At 41.7% G+C, this 16,988-nt stretch overlaps 1 protein-coding gene across 1 annotated transcript; it reads right to left on the reverse strand.

Moving 5' to 3' along the window:
• Positions 1-11,207: 11,207 nt before the first annotated feature.
• Positions 11,208-15,150, reverse strand: LOC139383541 (protein L-Myc-1b-like). Its single transcript, XM_071128118.1, has 3 exons — positions 14,869-15,150; positions 12,981-13,622; positions 11,208-12,505 (listed from the first exon to the last, which is right to left on the reverse strand). The coding sequence occupies exons 2-3, from the start codon at positions 13,579-13,581 to the stop codon at positions 11,937-11,939; spliced, it is 1,170 nt and encodes a 389-aa protein (XP_070984219.1). The 5' UTR covers positions 13,582-13,622; positions 14,869-15,150; the 3' UTR covers positions 11,208-11,936.
• Positions 15,151-16,988: the final 1,838 nt, after the last annotated feature.

Raw genomic sequence — 16,988 nt, forward strand, 5'->3', positions numbered from 1 at the left:
CCTGATCAACCATTCAGCTCCATGGCTAGCCTACATCACAAGTGCTAAACCTACTCTCACGTCACTGCTAGGACAACCTACAGTAGGCCTACTCCTCTGACTCCTGCATGCTTCCAACAACACTACTGACTATCATATTGTTTTTACATTCATCTACATTTTTCCCAATACCACACCTAGCCCTTTGAATATGGAACTGGGATGAAATGTGATCCCTGTGGCCCTGTCTTGACTACAACTTTCTGGTAGCCCTCAGATTGGTTCAGAGTGGATCTGTGTTCTACCAGTCCCTGGCTAGGTAGTGGTACACTCGTTGTCCAGGTCTGGGAACCTTTTGACAGGATCTTTATTCTCAGCACTGTCTGGGCACAGATGGCTATGTTGTTAGGATTATCTCCAGATTAAACAAACAAGCTGAGAGGACAGGACTGCCACTTCATAGTATCAACTCCTTCCTAATATTGAGTTACACCCTCTTTTGTCCTTGGAACAGCCTTAATTTGTCAGGGCATGGAATCCACAAGGTGTAGAAAGTGTTCCACAGGTATGCTGGCCCATGTTGACTCCAATGCTTCCCACAGGTATGTCAAGTTGGCTGGATGTCCTTTGGGTGGTGTACCAAGCATCAGCTGTCAGAGCAGCTTACCGATCACTGTACCTTACACAGTCCATTTGTAAATAGCACACCCAACTACCTCATTCCCAAATTGTATTTTTTTCCACCTATATGGCCTATTTATTGCCTTACCTCCCTAATCTTACTACATTTGCACACACTGTACATGGATATTTCTATTGTGTTATTGACTGTACGTTTGTTTATCCCATCTGTGTTGTTGTTTTTGTCGCACTGCTTTGCTTTATCTTGTCCAGGTCGCAGTTGTAAATGAGAACTTGTTCTCAACTGGCCTACCTGGTTAAATTAAGGTGAAATAAAAATCAATTAATAAAACCAACAATCAAATAAAATACAATTTTATTGGTCACATACACATGGTTAGCAGATGTTATTGCGAGTGTAGCGAAATACTTGTGCTTCTAGTTCCGTCAGTGCAGCAAGTAATCTAACAATTCTACAACAACTACCTAATACACACAAATCTAAGTAAAGGGATGGAATAAGAATATGTACATATAAATATATGGATGGGTCATGACCAACCGGCATAGACGAGATGCAATAGATGGTATAAAACACAGTATATACATCTGGGATAAGTAGTGCAAGATATGTAAACATCATTATTAAAGTGCCATTTTTGATACACACGGGAAACTGTTGAGTGTTGCAGTTCTTGACACACTTAAAACAAATCAAATATGACGACCAGGTCAATCCAGCTATGATCCCTTATTGATGTCACCTGTTAAATCCACAGCATCATTGCCGTTTTTGACACACTCAAACCAGTGTCGCCTGGTACCTACTACATACCCCGTTCAAAGGCACTTCAATCTTTTGTCTATTCATCCTCTGAATGGTACACATACACAATATCATGTCTCAAGGCTTAAAAATCATTATTTAAGCTTTCTCCTCCCCTTCATCTAAAACTCATTGAAGTGGATTAAACAGGTGACATCAATAAGGGATCATAGCTTTCACCTGGATTCACCTGGTCATGGAAAGAGCAGGTGTCCTTGATGTTTTGTACACTCAATGTATATCAGAGAGGACTTGAGTAACATAAATATGGACCAGAGGGAAGGGCTGGAGATTAGGACGAGCCTGTTTGTGAGAGAAAGATAGGCACTGGAGACAGGGAGATGGTGTGTGTGTGTGTGTGTGTGTGTGTGTGTGTGTGTGTGTGTGTGTGTGTGTGTGTGTGTGTGTGTGTGTGTGTGTGTGTGTGTGTGTGTGTGTGTGTGTGTGTGTGTGTGTGTGTGTGTGTGTTTCTGTGTGTTTGTACCACTGCAGCCCCATGGCCTCGTTAGGATCAGATGGACAGTGACTGCCAGGGGCCAGACAGAGTTCCAGTGACACAACCAGGATGGAATGTTGTTCAGTGGGCAGAGAGAGAGAGAAATGGAGGACTGCAATCAGGAAGTTTGTTTGTGTGTGCGTGCATGCGCATGTGAGTGCAGCCATGTAAAACAGGCACAATCTCCTCTCCTCTCTCCCTTGACTGCTATCTCAGCCACTTTAAAATAGAATAAGGGAAGGTTGTGTGCTGAAAATGTTTGATGTTGAGTAATACAGAAATGAAAGTAGGTTCACCCAGCGATATTCTCTGCATCCTTCAGCTGAAATTCTGCTATTGTTGAAGCTATTTTACTGGAAAGGAAAGTCCCAGAAGACGTCCAGTCTTACACTCAAAGTAGACATAAGATAAAGTATAAGGGACAGGCAGTCAAATTGGTAATTGCAGCAATGTGATTGCAGCACCATAATCTAATTAAGGGAAACAGAAACTAAAAAACTTCAAAAATACCAAGACAGCAGCATATTTTACAACATCTACAGTGCCTTCAGAAAGTATTCATTCTTGACTTATTCCAGATTTTGTTGTGTTACAGCCTGAATTCAAAATAGACTACCCATCTACACACCCCATACTGACAAAGTGAAAACATGTTTTTAGACATTTTTGAAAATATATTGAAAATGAAAGACAGAAATATCTCATTTACATAAGTATTCACACCCCTGAGTTAGAAGCACCTTTGGCAGAGATTACAGCTGTGGATTTTTCAGGGTAAATCTCTAAGAGCTTTCCACACCTGGATCTGCCCATTATTCTTTTCAGAATTCTTCAAGCTCTATCAAGTTGGTTGTTTATCATTGCTAGAAAACCATTTTCAGGCCTTGCCATAGATTTTCAAGTAGATTTAAGTCCAAACTGTAACTCAGCCACTCGGGAACATCAACCTTGTCTCAGAGCATTTCGTATTATTCTCTATGTAAATTTGAGATAATCCATTTAGTATGATATGTTACGTTTCATATGGTATGATTCAATATGTGATTGTCCATCAACCATTTCAAATGATATGTTTCAAATTATAATTTGTATTATATTTTACGAATTTGCATTTACAAAATGTACTAGTTGTTCCAAATTTGCAAAACATATGATATGCTACGAATTCTAGCTAGGTGGCTAACATTAGCTAGCTGGCTAACGTTAGCAAGGCTGGGGGTTAGGGTTAAGTTTAGGAGTTAGGTTAAAGGTTTAAGGTTAGGGTTAGGGTTAGCTAAAAGGGTTAAGGTTAGGGTTAGGGGAAAGGTTAGCTAACATGCTAAGTGGTTGCAAAGTATCTAAAAAAAGTAGTAAGTAGTAAAAAAAAGTAGCTAATTAGCTCAAATTAAAAAGTTGTCTGTGATGAGATTCAAACTCGCAAACTTTGGGTTGCTAAACGTTTGCGTCATACACCTACCCGTCTACCCTGACCAATCACCCTACTTTCGTTTTTGCCTTAAGTAACCATCTGTCTTATGTAACCATACCAAACGTAACATATCATAATAATTATATTGTCCCGGATTTATATTTACTATGTGACGTCTAGTCTATGAGACCAGGCTGGGAACATTTACTGTCTTCTTGGTAAGGAATGTCTGTGTAGATTTGGCCTTGCATTTTAAATTATTGTCCTGCTGACTGAACCAGGTTTTCCTCTAGGAATTTGCCTGTGCTTAGCTCCAATACGTTTATTTTTTATCCTGAAAAACTCCCCAGTCCTTAACGATTACAAGTATACCCATAACATGATGCAGCCACCACTATGCTTGAAAATATGGAGAGTGGTACTCAGTAATGTGTTGTATTGGATTTGTCCCAAACATAACACTTTGTATTCAGTACAAAAAGTTAGTTGCTTTGCCATATTTTTTGCAGTATTACTTTAGTGCCTTGTTACAAACAGGATGCATGTTTTTTCAATTAGGTTAGTATTGTGGAGTAACTACAAAGTTGTTGATCCATTCTCATTTTTTCCTTATCACAGCCATTAAACTCTGTAACCATGTGGCTCAGTGTGACTCAGTTGGTAGAGCATGCTGATTTCAATGCCAGGGTAGTGGGTTTGTTTCCCATGGGTATGGAAAATAAGTATGAAAATGTATGCACTCACTACTGTCAGTCGCTCTAGATAAGAGCGTCTGCTAAAATGTTTTATGGTCACTATTGGCCTCATGGTGAAGTCCCTGAATGGATTCCTTCCTCTCTGGCAACTGAGTTAGGAAGGACGCCTGTATATTTGTAGCGACTGGGTGTCTTGAAACACCATCCAAAGTGTAATTATTAACTTCACCATGCTGAAATGGATATTCATTGTCTGCTTTTTTTTAACCCATCTATCAATAGGTGCCCTTCTTTGTGATGCATTGGAAAACCACTCTGGTCTTTGTGGTTGAATCTGTGCTTGAAATTCACTGCTCGACTGAGGGACCTTACAGATAATAGTATGTGTGGGGTACAGAGATGAGGAAGTCATTAAAAAACATGTTAAACATTATTATTGCACACAGAGTGAGTCCATGCTACTTATTATGTTAAGCACATAGTTAGTTACTCCTGAACTTACAGTGCCTTGCGAAAGTATTCGGCCCCCTTGAACTTTGCGACCTTTTGCCACATTTCAGGCTTCAAATATTAAGATATAAAACTGTATTTTTTTGTGAAGAATCAACAACAAGTGGGACACAATCATGAAGTGGAACGACACTTTTTTAACAAATCAAAAACTGAAAAATTGGGCGTGCAAAATTATTCAGCCCCTTTACTTTCAGTGCAGCAAACTCTCTCCAGAAGTTCAGTGAGGATCTCTGAATGATCCAATGTTGACCTAAATGACTAATGATGATAAATACAATCCACCTTTGTGTAATCAAGTCTCCGTATAAATGCACCTGCACTGTGATAGTCTCAGAGGTCCGTTAAAAGCGCAGAGAGCATCATGAAGAACAAGGAACACACCAGGCAGGTCCGAGATACTGTTGTGAAGAAGTTTAAAGCCGGATTTGGATACAAAAAGATTTCCCAAGCTTTAAACATCCCAAGGAGCACTGTGCAAGCGATAATATTGAAATGGAAGGAGTATCAGACCACTGCAAATCTACCAAGACCTGGCCGTCCCTCTAAACTTTCAGCTCAAACAAGGAGAAGACTGATCAGAGATGCAGCCAAGAGGCCCATGATCACTCTGGATGAACTGCAGAGATCTACAGCTGAGGTGGGAGACTCTGTCCATAGGACAACAATCAGTCGTATATTGCACAAATCTGGCCTTTATGGAAGAGTGGCAAGAAGAAAGCCATTTCTTAAAGATATCCATAAAAAGTGTTGTTTAAAGTTTGCCACAAGCCACCTGGGAGACACACCAAACATGTGGAAGAAGGTGCTCTGGTCAGATGAAACCAAAATTTAACTTTTTGGCAACAATGCAAAACGTTATGTTTGGCGTAAAAGCAACACAGCTGAACACACCATCCCCACTGTCAAACATGGTGGTGGCAGCATCATGGTTAGGGCCTGCTTTTCTTCAGCAGGGACAGGGAAGATGGTTAAAATTGATGGGAAGATGGATGGAGCCAAATACAGGACCATTCTGGAAGAAAACCTGATGGAGTCTGCAAAAGACCTGAGACTAGGACGGAGATTTGTCTTCCAACAAGACAATGATCCAAAACATAAAGCAAAATCTACAATGGAATGGTTCAAATAAATGCTCTCCATCCAACCTCACTAAGCTCGAGCTGTTTTGCAAGGAGGAATGGGAAAAAATGTCAGTCTCTCGATGTGCAAAACTGATAGAGACATACCCAAGCGAATTACAGCTGTAATCGCAGCAAAAGGTGACGCTACAAAGTATTAACTTAAGGGGGCTGAATAATTTTGCACGCCCAATTTTTCAGTTTTTGATTTGTTAAAAAAGTTTGAAATATCCAATAAATGTCGTTCCACTTCATGATTGTGTCCCACTTGTTGTTGATTCTTCACAAAAAAATACAGTTTTATATCTTTATGTTTGAAGCCTGAAATGTGGCAAAAGGTCGCAAAGTTCAAGGGGGCCGAATACTTTCGCAAGGCACTGTATTTAGGCTTGCCATAACAAAGGGGTTGAATACTTGACTAAAGACATTTCAGCTTTCATTTTGTATTAATTTATTTTAAAAAATCGAAAAACATAATTCCACTTTGACATTATGGAGTATTGTGTGTAGGCCAGTGACCAAACAAATCTAAATGTAATCTGTTGTAAATTCAGGCTGTAACATAACAAATGTGGGAAAAGTAATGGGGTATGAATACTTTCTGAAGGTACTGTAGGTACAGTTTCAACCAGACTTAAGTCATAAACCTGTGCTATTGTGTGTTTATGGTCGTCTTCCTTTCTGAGTCACTATGTAAACACACTTTGTATACCCTGCATAACCAGGCCAGTGAGAAGAATACAGGGGAACATAGCTGAAATAACATAGCCCAATATCTGTCTGTCTTAAAGTGCAGAGGTATGAGATTCCTCACCATGACAGCTGAAGCAGGGTATGTTATGAAACTTTCATCGACAAAAACGGAGATGCATCAGTTGGTGTGATTAATGGGGACTGATGTCGAGCGGTGCTTGTGGGACAAGGGCGGATCCTGAAGGGGACGTTATTTATTTTGACAGAAACGTCTGTTGAGCTTTAAACCTAATTTATGAAAAGCTGAGACTCTCACAAATACACACATGTATCGTGTTTTGTTCTATGACGCTCAAAAGCTACACAAGAGTCATTAGAACGTAAGGGGTTCCTCTACTTAGAAGTTCCAAGGAAATCCTGGGATACAATGTCTATAAAAATGTAATAAGCTTCCATAATTGGCGAACCTTCTTTTTTTATTGACATTTGTCAATAAAACTCATGAATGCCACTGTGTATTTATTCCTTGTCTCACTATTTCCATTTTGCATTATTTATTTTCTATCTGATCTTTAACTCTGCATTGTTGGAAAAGGACCTGTAAGTAGCATGTCACTGTTAGTCTACACCTGTTGTCTGCGAAGCATGAAACAAATCAAATGTGATTTGATTTGTTTATGTCAAATTGTTTTGTGTTCTACTTGTAGCCCTGGTTGTCCTGAAAACAACTGAAAACAACTATCCTTGACGCTAAATATAAGGACTGAACATGCGGATAAATGAATGTCAGATAATTGAAAAGCCGATTTTGGCTGTGGTCTTGGGACTGATAGGGTTAAAGCCTAATATGTTACTGAAGTGTGTTGCAATTGTCACACCGGCTTTTCTGGCTCCAGAAGTGCTTTATATTATTTGCATTACACACAGAGGGTAGCGTGTAGAACTATATTGTATATCATATAGGATTGTCTACTTCCCCAGAAAGCTATCCTGCAGTGTAGCATACACACACTAATCTGGCTGTTCTGAGGACGTCGGTGCTACTCTCTCTGAGCTGGGATACTTTTGACCCACTGACAAAATAGCAGACACTCAGAGAAGCTTCATACAGGTGACTCTGTTCTCCAACTGTCTCCTAACTGATCTCAGCCCTGATCCTCCTATTGAGCACAATTCATCAAAATTATCAAATTAACCACAATTATCCAATTAACCACACATAGCCAATTAACCACAGCCAATCAACCATTTAGCATCGCCAAGTCAGCCCTCCACTCATAGATTCCCTATTGTATTGTATGTGTGCCTCTTTGCTGAACTCTATTCTTGATTTAAGGCAACGTCAGCACAAGGTCCATGTGTTTGTGTACACTGGAATGAATGATTAGATGGTGCTGACTAACAGTGTAGTGGCAGGAGAGGTGAAGGAGAACCAATCTGTAATAGTGACATATGAGGGTCACGTATTTAAGACATAGAGAATTAGAGAATAAAAGTCCAGGAGGGGGGGGGGGGCTTGTGGTAATGGATGGAGCAGAATGAGTGAAATTGTATCAAATACATCCCATTCCTTCCATTCTGGCCATTATTATGAGCCGTCCTCACTTCAGCAGCTTCCTGGGGTGGAAATAGACAATAGAGAGTGTACTGAGGGGAGGACCTATAAATCAGGAAGAAGACAGTTCCCTGTCAGCTAGCCGACCAAATCATAAATTCTCCTTCTGCCCCACCCTGATCAGGCATACACACTGGGGTCTGACCACCACTAGAGCTCACATACACACTGGGGTCTGACCACCACTAGAGCTCACATACACACTGATTCAGGATACAGGGGGCCTCCATGACACACACATGATATGCCCAAACAGACATACAGTATCAATGCCTTCACACCAGACACACGCGAGTGAACTGACACACATGCAGTTGGTAATGATAAAAAGAGTTGGGTTGTAATGGAGATGACCGTAGAATACAGATGTGTGAGAATGAAACACATATGAGTGTTAAGAATCCACACCTCCAGAACATCTGTGTGGAAGAGATCACACATCCAAACATTTCTTAACAGACAGTGTTTCACATGCATTTTCCCTTATTATCGTTACTACTGTCACTGGGAAGTGCAGTACCATTTGGAAACTGATTTCAGTGACTGTTAATAAAGACAAACACACTGTGGGCTGTGTAGCTGCTTGACGCATAACCGCAATTGCATAACCACTAAAGCAACGCACAACTGTGTTGTCAGAAACAACAGTGTGGTTTCTGTAGTAAAATATATTGCTTTCCCATAAAGTTTTGTAAGGATGAATGAGAGTATCCAACGTGTATAGACGGCACTGTTTTCACACGCTTGCAGTGCATTTCTCTGGATGCACAGCCGACTGAACAGAAAACACACAGAGCAGGTTGCTCCTATCTGATCCAAGACCATGCTATCTGATCTCAGGATGCCTTGACTTGAGAACTATACACCCACATTACCACACACAACCTGCTGTTGATCACTATCACCGCAGTATCTCATAGTTTACTGTTAAGTAATGACCCTTTCTTATGGTAAAGCACTATAACCTGTACAATCCAAACATGTAAGCCAGTTATTCACACACCACAGGAAGAGACACGATCTACTACTGGCATGGTCACAGATCTGTGTGTGCTTTATTCTGTGTGGCATGACAATTATAGTCAGGGGAGTTGGCTAAAGACTCACAACCATATGAAATAGAGAATTGCAGCAGCTCTATGCAATGCATTTATAACTGAAATGCTCTCAAACATTCTAACTTGTTGAGCAAGCTTTTAGAGAAAACATCCACAGCTGAATAGGGACAGAGACAGGATGCCCCTAGGGCTTGGATAGGGCTCAGTGAATGCAGGTTAACTACCAACCGTCAACAGTGGGACAAAGGGATGTGAGGTGCGACGGTTAAGGCTGACTGGTCTATCAACTGATAATCAAATCATCTTAATTCTCTAAATTCAGACATTCACCGAGCTCCTGTTCAGACAGGTTACTGGCCTCACCAATGGCAGCCTGGGGTACTTCTTTCTCAATACTATAGGGTCAATTATTGCTTCAGAATTCTTTATGTGGGCCATAGCTATAGGCTAAATCAAGAATCAAAGCAACCTGCACCAGTGCAGAAGACTGTTCCACCTTCTTATGCTAACGAGATCTAGGTGCCAATTGGCCTTGGATGCATAGCTAAGTGCTTCTCAAGCACACGAGAACAGTACCAGCTGTGTAGGATGGCACGCGACAGCTAGCTACACATTATGGGTGGAAGAACAAAGGACCGGGTGCCAACTGGGTCTTCACAAAATGTACAAAAGATGATGGGCCTTAAAGGTCCAATGCAGCCATTTTCATCTCAATATCAAATCATTTCTGGGTAACCATTCAGTACCTTACTGTGATTTGTTGTCAATTAAAATAGCCAAAAATAAAAACCAAAATAGCTTCATAGCAGAGATCAATTTCTCAAGCAAGAATTATGCTAGGACTGTCTGGGAGTGGAAAACTAGATGTTATTGGCACGGAGGTTTGGAACTCTCTTTCTTATTGGTCAATTAACACATTTTCCACCTGGTGACGTCATCAGGCAGGCCAAAGCTCCATCCCACCAAAACAAGCTGAAATGTCAGGCAGTCTTTTCAAACAGCTCTAACACTAAAGGGGCATTCTCATCATTTTAACAGTATTATTCCAAACTCATAGTGTAGAAATATACAGTGTACAAAACATTAGGAACACCTTCCTAATATTGAGTTGCACCTCCTTTTGTCCCCAGAAACCTCAATTTGTCAGGGCATGGATCCTACAAAGTGGCGAAAGTGTTCCACAGGGATACTGGCCCATGTTGACGCCAATGCGTCGCACATTCTTAATACACACGGGAAACTATTGCACGTGAAAACCCCAGCAGCATTGCAGTTGACATTCAAACCGATGCACCTGGCACTTACTACCATACCCAGTTCAAAGACACTTTGTCTTGCCCATTCACCCTCTGAGTGGCACACACATAATCCATGTCTCAAGACTTAAAATCCTTATTTAGCGTATCTCCTCACCTTCATCTACACTGATTGACATGAATTTAACAAGTGACATCAATAAGGGACCATAGATGTCACCTGGATTGTCTGTCATGGAAAGAGGTGTTCCTAATGATTTGTACACTCAGTGTATAGACAACGTAGGAGAGAGCTTCTTTCTTACACCAGCTTCTCTACTTGACTATTCACAGCACCTCTCCCCTTTGCAGTCAATGTTCAAACCACTCTCCACCATGCATGCAGGGGAAGCGAGAGCAAGGGCTCAGTCACTACGACTGCTTAGAATAGGACAACTGAACCCAGCCCAGAGTAGCAGCTCACACACAGACCCTCTCTCCATACCCCAGGGAATGTTCTAAAGATACCGTGTGTGTGTGTGTGTGTGTGTGTAACCTAGTTGAGAGCACATCAGTTGCCCTGCATGCAGCAGCAACTGCAGAGGGGAGGATCCTCTGAGGTATCACACATTTCAAGGACACATCAATGACACACTCCCTCTAAATCTAGACCAAGCGACAGCATGCTTCAATCTGGCAAGATCATGACAGTTAAGCATGGGACAAACTAAAACAAATACTACCTCCAGAGTCCATACAACAAGCCTTTCGTAAAATCTTTATGCATTCATGATTTAGTCAGTGTGTCATGCGGTCTCTTTAAAAATCAGTCCAGTCTTGTTTAAAAAGTCATTTTAGCTAGGAAATAACATGCTAGTGAATTTAAGCAGTGTAACTATGCTGTTGAAATATAATCTGAAAGAACCGTCAAAGGAAGAAAATCACAATTCTTGGAATCTGGTATCAACATTTTATGCATCTGGTCATGTGTACACAAATCAAATTCAACCCAAGAGGAACAAGCAGTAAAAATAGCATCGCAAAGTGACATGTGTAATTATAAAGTATAGCAGTTCTATTTTTGTTCAAATGACAAAAGTAGAAGCTCTAAAGCTGGTTTTAGAGAATAGCAATATTCAAGTCTCCTTAACAGAGCAATATGCTATTATTTACAGAACAATTTGTACATCAAAATAAATCACAGTCATGAAAACAAAAAGATTAGTCCCTCCCAGTGTACACATTACAGCGTTTCATCAATAAACTTCAATCCAAGCGTGCATGGACTATTCATCACAGAAATAAACAGACAATGCTATCAAGGAACTTAACTGGCAAACAAGAAGAGACATGACATTTGGAAGTAAGTTTCATTCTGGTTTAATTACAGCATCATCTACCAATATCACCAGGAACCAATGTTTCTGTCTCATCTAGTCCACTACCACCTGGTCATCACTCAATGTGCATAGAGAGACAACATAAATAAAAACACAAAGGTCCTTAGCACCAGCCTCTCCCACCATGGGTTTACAGACTAAGAGATCCACCTAGTTTTAAAAGAAGTCCATAGCACAACGTTCAGTTTTTTTTAAGTTTGCTTATAGAGAATAGTCATTGGCTTCTGAGAATGAGGCAGTTTATTTGTTAAGAGTCTGTTGCATAGATAGTTTCTATCCTCACAAGCGTTTAAGGTCGGCTAGCCTCCGGAGGAGTTTCTGCTGGCGGGCTTTGAGACGTTTCCTCTCCTGAGCTTGGTGCTTCTCTCTGCTGTGCAGCTGGAGAAGGTACTCTGTGGCCTGGGTCAGGATGGCAACCTTAGGGGCCTTGGCCGACTCCACCAGGCCCGGGATCACATCCCGCAGTGCCAAGAAGCGAGAGCGAAGGTCGTTCCGCCTCTTCCGCTCCAGGAAGTTGTGGTTCTTCCGGCGGTCAGTGTCCTCGGCGTCAGAGCTCTGGGGGCTGTCTGCAGAGGAAGCTGTGGGGGAGATGATGGTGGGGGAGTCTGGCTGCTGGTGGAGGCTGGAGTCTGGACAGGACTGTTTACTCTGTGGTTCCTCATCATCCTCAGGGTCGCTATCAGGGGAAGGGGCTGCGTAGTTGTGCTGCTGCCGGTGCACAGACATGTGGAAACGCTTTGGGCAGGGGTCAGCTCGGACAGTGATGGTCACAGGCTTACGGCTGCCCACCAGTCGGGCTCGGCTCTGCTTGCTCTCCACAGTCACCACGTCAATCACCTCATCGTCGTCTGTTACATCAAAAGAAACAACCACACATCATTGCACAGAGGAATTTAAGCAATAGGAAATAGTTTCATAAACGGTCTGACGCCATGTACCCCATCTCCCACCCATACCACATTTCAATTGTCATGCAATTCCAGGACAGAAACCCCCCAAATCTGTGTGCAAAGCATGTGTGTGTGTGTGTGGGGGGGGGGGGGGGGGGGGGGGGGTTAAAACTAGGCCTGCACCTGGGACCAAAGCATTTGCAGCAACCGTTTACAAATATTGACTGTGGAAAAGTGACATTCACTTGAGAGTGAGAAACAGAGGTAATGGTTTGTGCTCAAGATACAGGCTTAAGTACAGCTGAATACTTTGACTCAGCAAAATTCTACATCCAGCCTAGCGTGAGTGTTTCCCTGGCTGCCTCCACTTGACGCATTGAGTGGGCAACATCTAGCAGAGGTGAATTGGTTTACTGCATGGTCAGTTTCTTACCAGAGGAATCGGAGTGAGACTCAGAGCCCGATGACACCGGTTTCCTACAGCTGATGGTTGGGAAGGTGAGCACAGCCGCTGGGTCAACGCATTCTGTTGCCACAGTGCTGGGCAGTGGAGAGTCAGGTGGGGTCAGCGGGGTGCACTGCGCTTTGCTGGAACCCATAGTCACATTGTTCTGGGGTGCTGGTGGGGAGAGACGAGCCTGGGCTGCAGCTGACAGGCGCTCACTGACTTTCTCCAAGTGCTGACTGGCCGAGAAACTACTCCACATGCAGTCCTGGATTATAATGGAACTCATGTTCCCAAAAAGCTCCTCGGTGTCAGGTCCCTCGTACTCCTCGTCCTGGCCCAAGACCTTGGACAGCCAGCCAAACTTGTCTCCAGGGGTAAAGTACAAGGTACCACTGCTGATTGTCCTGTTAGGAGACATGGGAGGGGTGGGCAATAGTGCAAACTTTTTCCATATGTCCTCACTTGGTGCGGTTGACTTGTAGAAATCCTCCTCTTTGTCAAGGTCATCTAAGAAATAGTGCTGATAGCAGTCGTACTCCATCTCCCAGCTGTCACAATGCGATGCTCTTGAGTTTATTCCAAGCATTGATAATCACCGACTGATCTTTGAGAAAATCTTTACACGACCTGAAGAAACAATTCAGAAGTGGTGCATTAGTCCTGTCTAATCTTTACACAAGGATCATCAATTTCCCTTCCAAGACTGCCTTTAAAACATGGCTCTGCAATCATCAATAGGTGCTTAATCATTGCAACAGTGCATTCTAATCCATAGGCATGCAATATTCAGAACCGGTCGATTTCTCCCCGTCAAATAATTTATTTTTAAATGTTTTTAATCATTAAATGAGCTGGTATGACGGATTGGTGAAAAATCTACCGATGTGCCCTTGAGCAAGGCACTTTACCCTAATTGCTACTGTACGTAGCTCTGGATAAGAGCATCTGCTAAATGACTATAAAATGACTATAATGCAAAATTAACTGTCTATTGTTTACAGATTCCTATGAAATATGACCTATAATTATGTTAAAAGCAGCTGTTTAGGGTTGTAATGGTGTGGGCGTTTACCAACAACAGAATGGTGTGGGCGTATACAGGTCATAAAATATTCATACTAGTCCTCCTCAATGAGAAAATAGCAAGCATGTTTGAAATGGTCTTTGTATGGGGGTTTTTCTTCCAATTTATGCTTTGGCCACGAGTATAGAATGGTCAACACTATTTGGATATGTGTTAATAGAATACGAACTGAGATTCACTGAACAGTTACTTTAAAACTGAAAAATTGTGACATGTAGGGGGGGGGTGTTATTGTACCTTATGGTAGGCGCAATAAATAGTGTCAAACGCTGGGACCCCATCTACTGTTCTCCCTCCCAAGATCTCCATCACGATTTCACCCATGTTCTAATCTTAGCCTGATGCCGTCTACAAATGGGACTACATTAATAATTAATTTCATATTGTGGGTGCTTTGCCATGATAACCTTGCCATGCCTGGACAGTCTATTAGCTACGTAGTTTTATGCACCGGTGTAACCTTCGACAATGCAAGCAATTGAGAAAAAAATATATATATAATTTTGCTAAATTCCTTACAGGTAATTGCATAATTGGCCATTGCGCATAGACGTCAAATGTTCTGTAGATGCGCTGCCGGGTGACACATTAATTGCTGAAAGCGCCATCTCGGGCAGCCGTGCATTAAGACAAGACAAAGTAGCCTAGGCTACTTCACTAAAGTTGGCTATATTTGCCTTGTGCGGATGTTAAAAGGGAATGGGTAGCAGCCACTTATTCTTAGAGAAATAAAGTTCCATGTTCTCTTCATTAGGCTAGGTAGCTAGATTAGTTATCTAAAACACTCACCGGTTTATTTAGGATCCCAATCCGCAATTTCCGGCATGGGAGTCGACTTCGTATCAGTTGGTATGCTAGCTAGTAGTTGGAACTCCTCATCAGAGAAAATAAGTAAAACCGTAAAAGAGGTTGCCCCCAACGAAATGTATGAAAACAAAGTTGAAGTTCGGTATTTCTTTCAGCGGGGTAGTGTAGAAAAAGTGGTGCAATTGATTCCGCCTACAGTCTGGTAAATAGAAGCCACACAGAGCGGTTTTTTTGCACCAGTGTGAAGATGATAAAGTAGGGAGTAAATATCTGCAGCGCCTTATCCGAGTAAACCCCGAGGTTCATTAGCATACACGGGCACGCCCAGTTAAAGCTACATGCGAAGCCACTACAATTGATAGGTCTTTTAGAGATGGTTAAAGCTACATGCGAAGCCACTACAATTGATAGGTCTTTTTTAGATGCAAATCCGTATGAATTGCATTTTCTGTGGTTTTGAGTATATGTAACCTCTATTGACGTACCCATAGAACAATTACAGAGTGGATGAGAAGATGCCTGCTTGTCGATCATGTAAATTATATTTAGGCTATACTGTACTGCAATGGTCATTAACTTGCTTTTGAAAAACATAAACCTTTTCTTTGCATCCATAATTTAAGCTTTTGAGTCATTGATGTGTTCTAAATCATATTGCAGAACAGCTTGGTTCAGTCCCAGATGGAGAGTTCTGAGTGAAGGGTGGCGTGTGTCTTTGTAGGGCAGATGTCCCTGTGTGCCTCTTGCTTTAGTGAAGCATATAATCTATATGATCAATAACCAATATTGGTTATCCAGAAGTGAGGATGGGCATGTGCTAACCCTGATGCAAAACGTTGGTTACTTGGTTCTGCCCTCCACATCCCATCTGCCAGTGTGACCCCAGCCATCTACACCCTGAGGAGGCACAGAGAGGTTTCTGGTATAGTATAGAAGTGAAAACCCCACAGTCACTGGAAGTCTTGACTTGAATTATTGATTTAATCTGCTGAACAAACTGGTTGAATTGAGAAAAAAAACATTTTCTTAAAAAAAGCATAACCTATCAATATATAGTATGCCAGATAAAGGGGGTGTTCTGTTGATTGCCCCAAAATGGGTAGAAAAGTGATAAGCAAGCTTTTAATGTTGTGTTGATCACTCATTTTGCATTCTAAAAGACAAGTACCAGAGAACATCGGGCAGATCCATCACTTCACTGAATAGTTATGCAGTATATGCAAGGACAATCCCTCTATTTGCAAAACATTCACACCGTGGTGAATGTAAATGGGGGGAATTGCAAATTAGTGCAGCTGACATGTCATCTCTTTGTGACTTGAGACTGTTAAAAAGTGGGTCCTTGAGACTAGAGAATGCACAGGAGTTTAGGAATACAAAAGAACAACTAAAAACAAAATAAAGATACAAAGAATGTTTAGAGTGGGGAGCTGAATTGTCTTTGAGTGTAATTAAAGTCAGTTTTCCTCTTTTCACCTTGAATTACTTGTTTTCTGTGTCGAAAGACTCAGTTCGTTTTATTGACACTGATGCTGGCTCCACCAAGTCCTCACGCATTGGGCAAGTGAGACATATTGTTATGCTTTTATTGTTGATCTCTGGTAATGTGCGACCAACCCCTGGGCCGGTAGATACCAAGCAATCTCTTCCGACTTTCTATGATTTTAAAAACAGAGCAGGTTTTGGCCTCTTGCATGTTAATGTCAGAAGCCTATTTCCAAAAATAAACATGATTAGAATATGGGCCAAAACGACAAAAATGGAGACGTAAATAGTTTTATCAGAAACTTGGCTAAAGAAATCTTTGTCGAATAACTGGATTTCTATTGATGGGTCCGCGGTTTTTAGAACGGATCGGATGAGTAAAGGAGGAGGGGTTGCAATTTATGTGAAATCCGAGTGTAACACCTCTGAAATTCTCTCGATTACCAAAGCCAAACATTTTGAATTGCTTTCGGTTAAAGTGAACGTACATCACTGTAGTCAGCTGCTACAGACCGCCCTCGGCTTCTGGAGACGCGCTTTTTATGATGTCCTGCACAAGCTACATGACTCCGAATTCATTATTTTAGGAGATTTGGACTGGGACATGCTTACTTATT

Source organism: Oncorhynchus clarkii, chromosome 25 (genome assembly GCF_045791955.1).
Source record: "Oncorhynchus clarkii lewisi isolate Uvic-CL-2024 chromosome 25, UVic_Ocla_1.0, whole genome shotgun sequence".
NCBI classification, from domain to species: domain Eukaryota; kingdom Metazoa; phylum Chordata; class Actinopteri; order Salmoniformes; family Salmonidae; genus Oncorhynchus; species Oncorhynchus clarkii.

Coding starts and splice junctions, on each gene's coding strand:
- LOC139383541 (XM_071128118.1), bottom strand. CDS start 13,581: ATGCTTGGAATAAACTCAAGAGCATCGCATTGTGACAGCTGGGAGATG. Junction 12,506..12,980: donor GTCTCACTCCGATTCCTCTG/GTAAGAAACTGA, acceptor TTGATGTAACAG/ACGACGATGAGGTGATTGAC.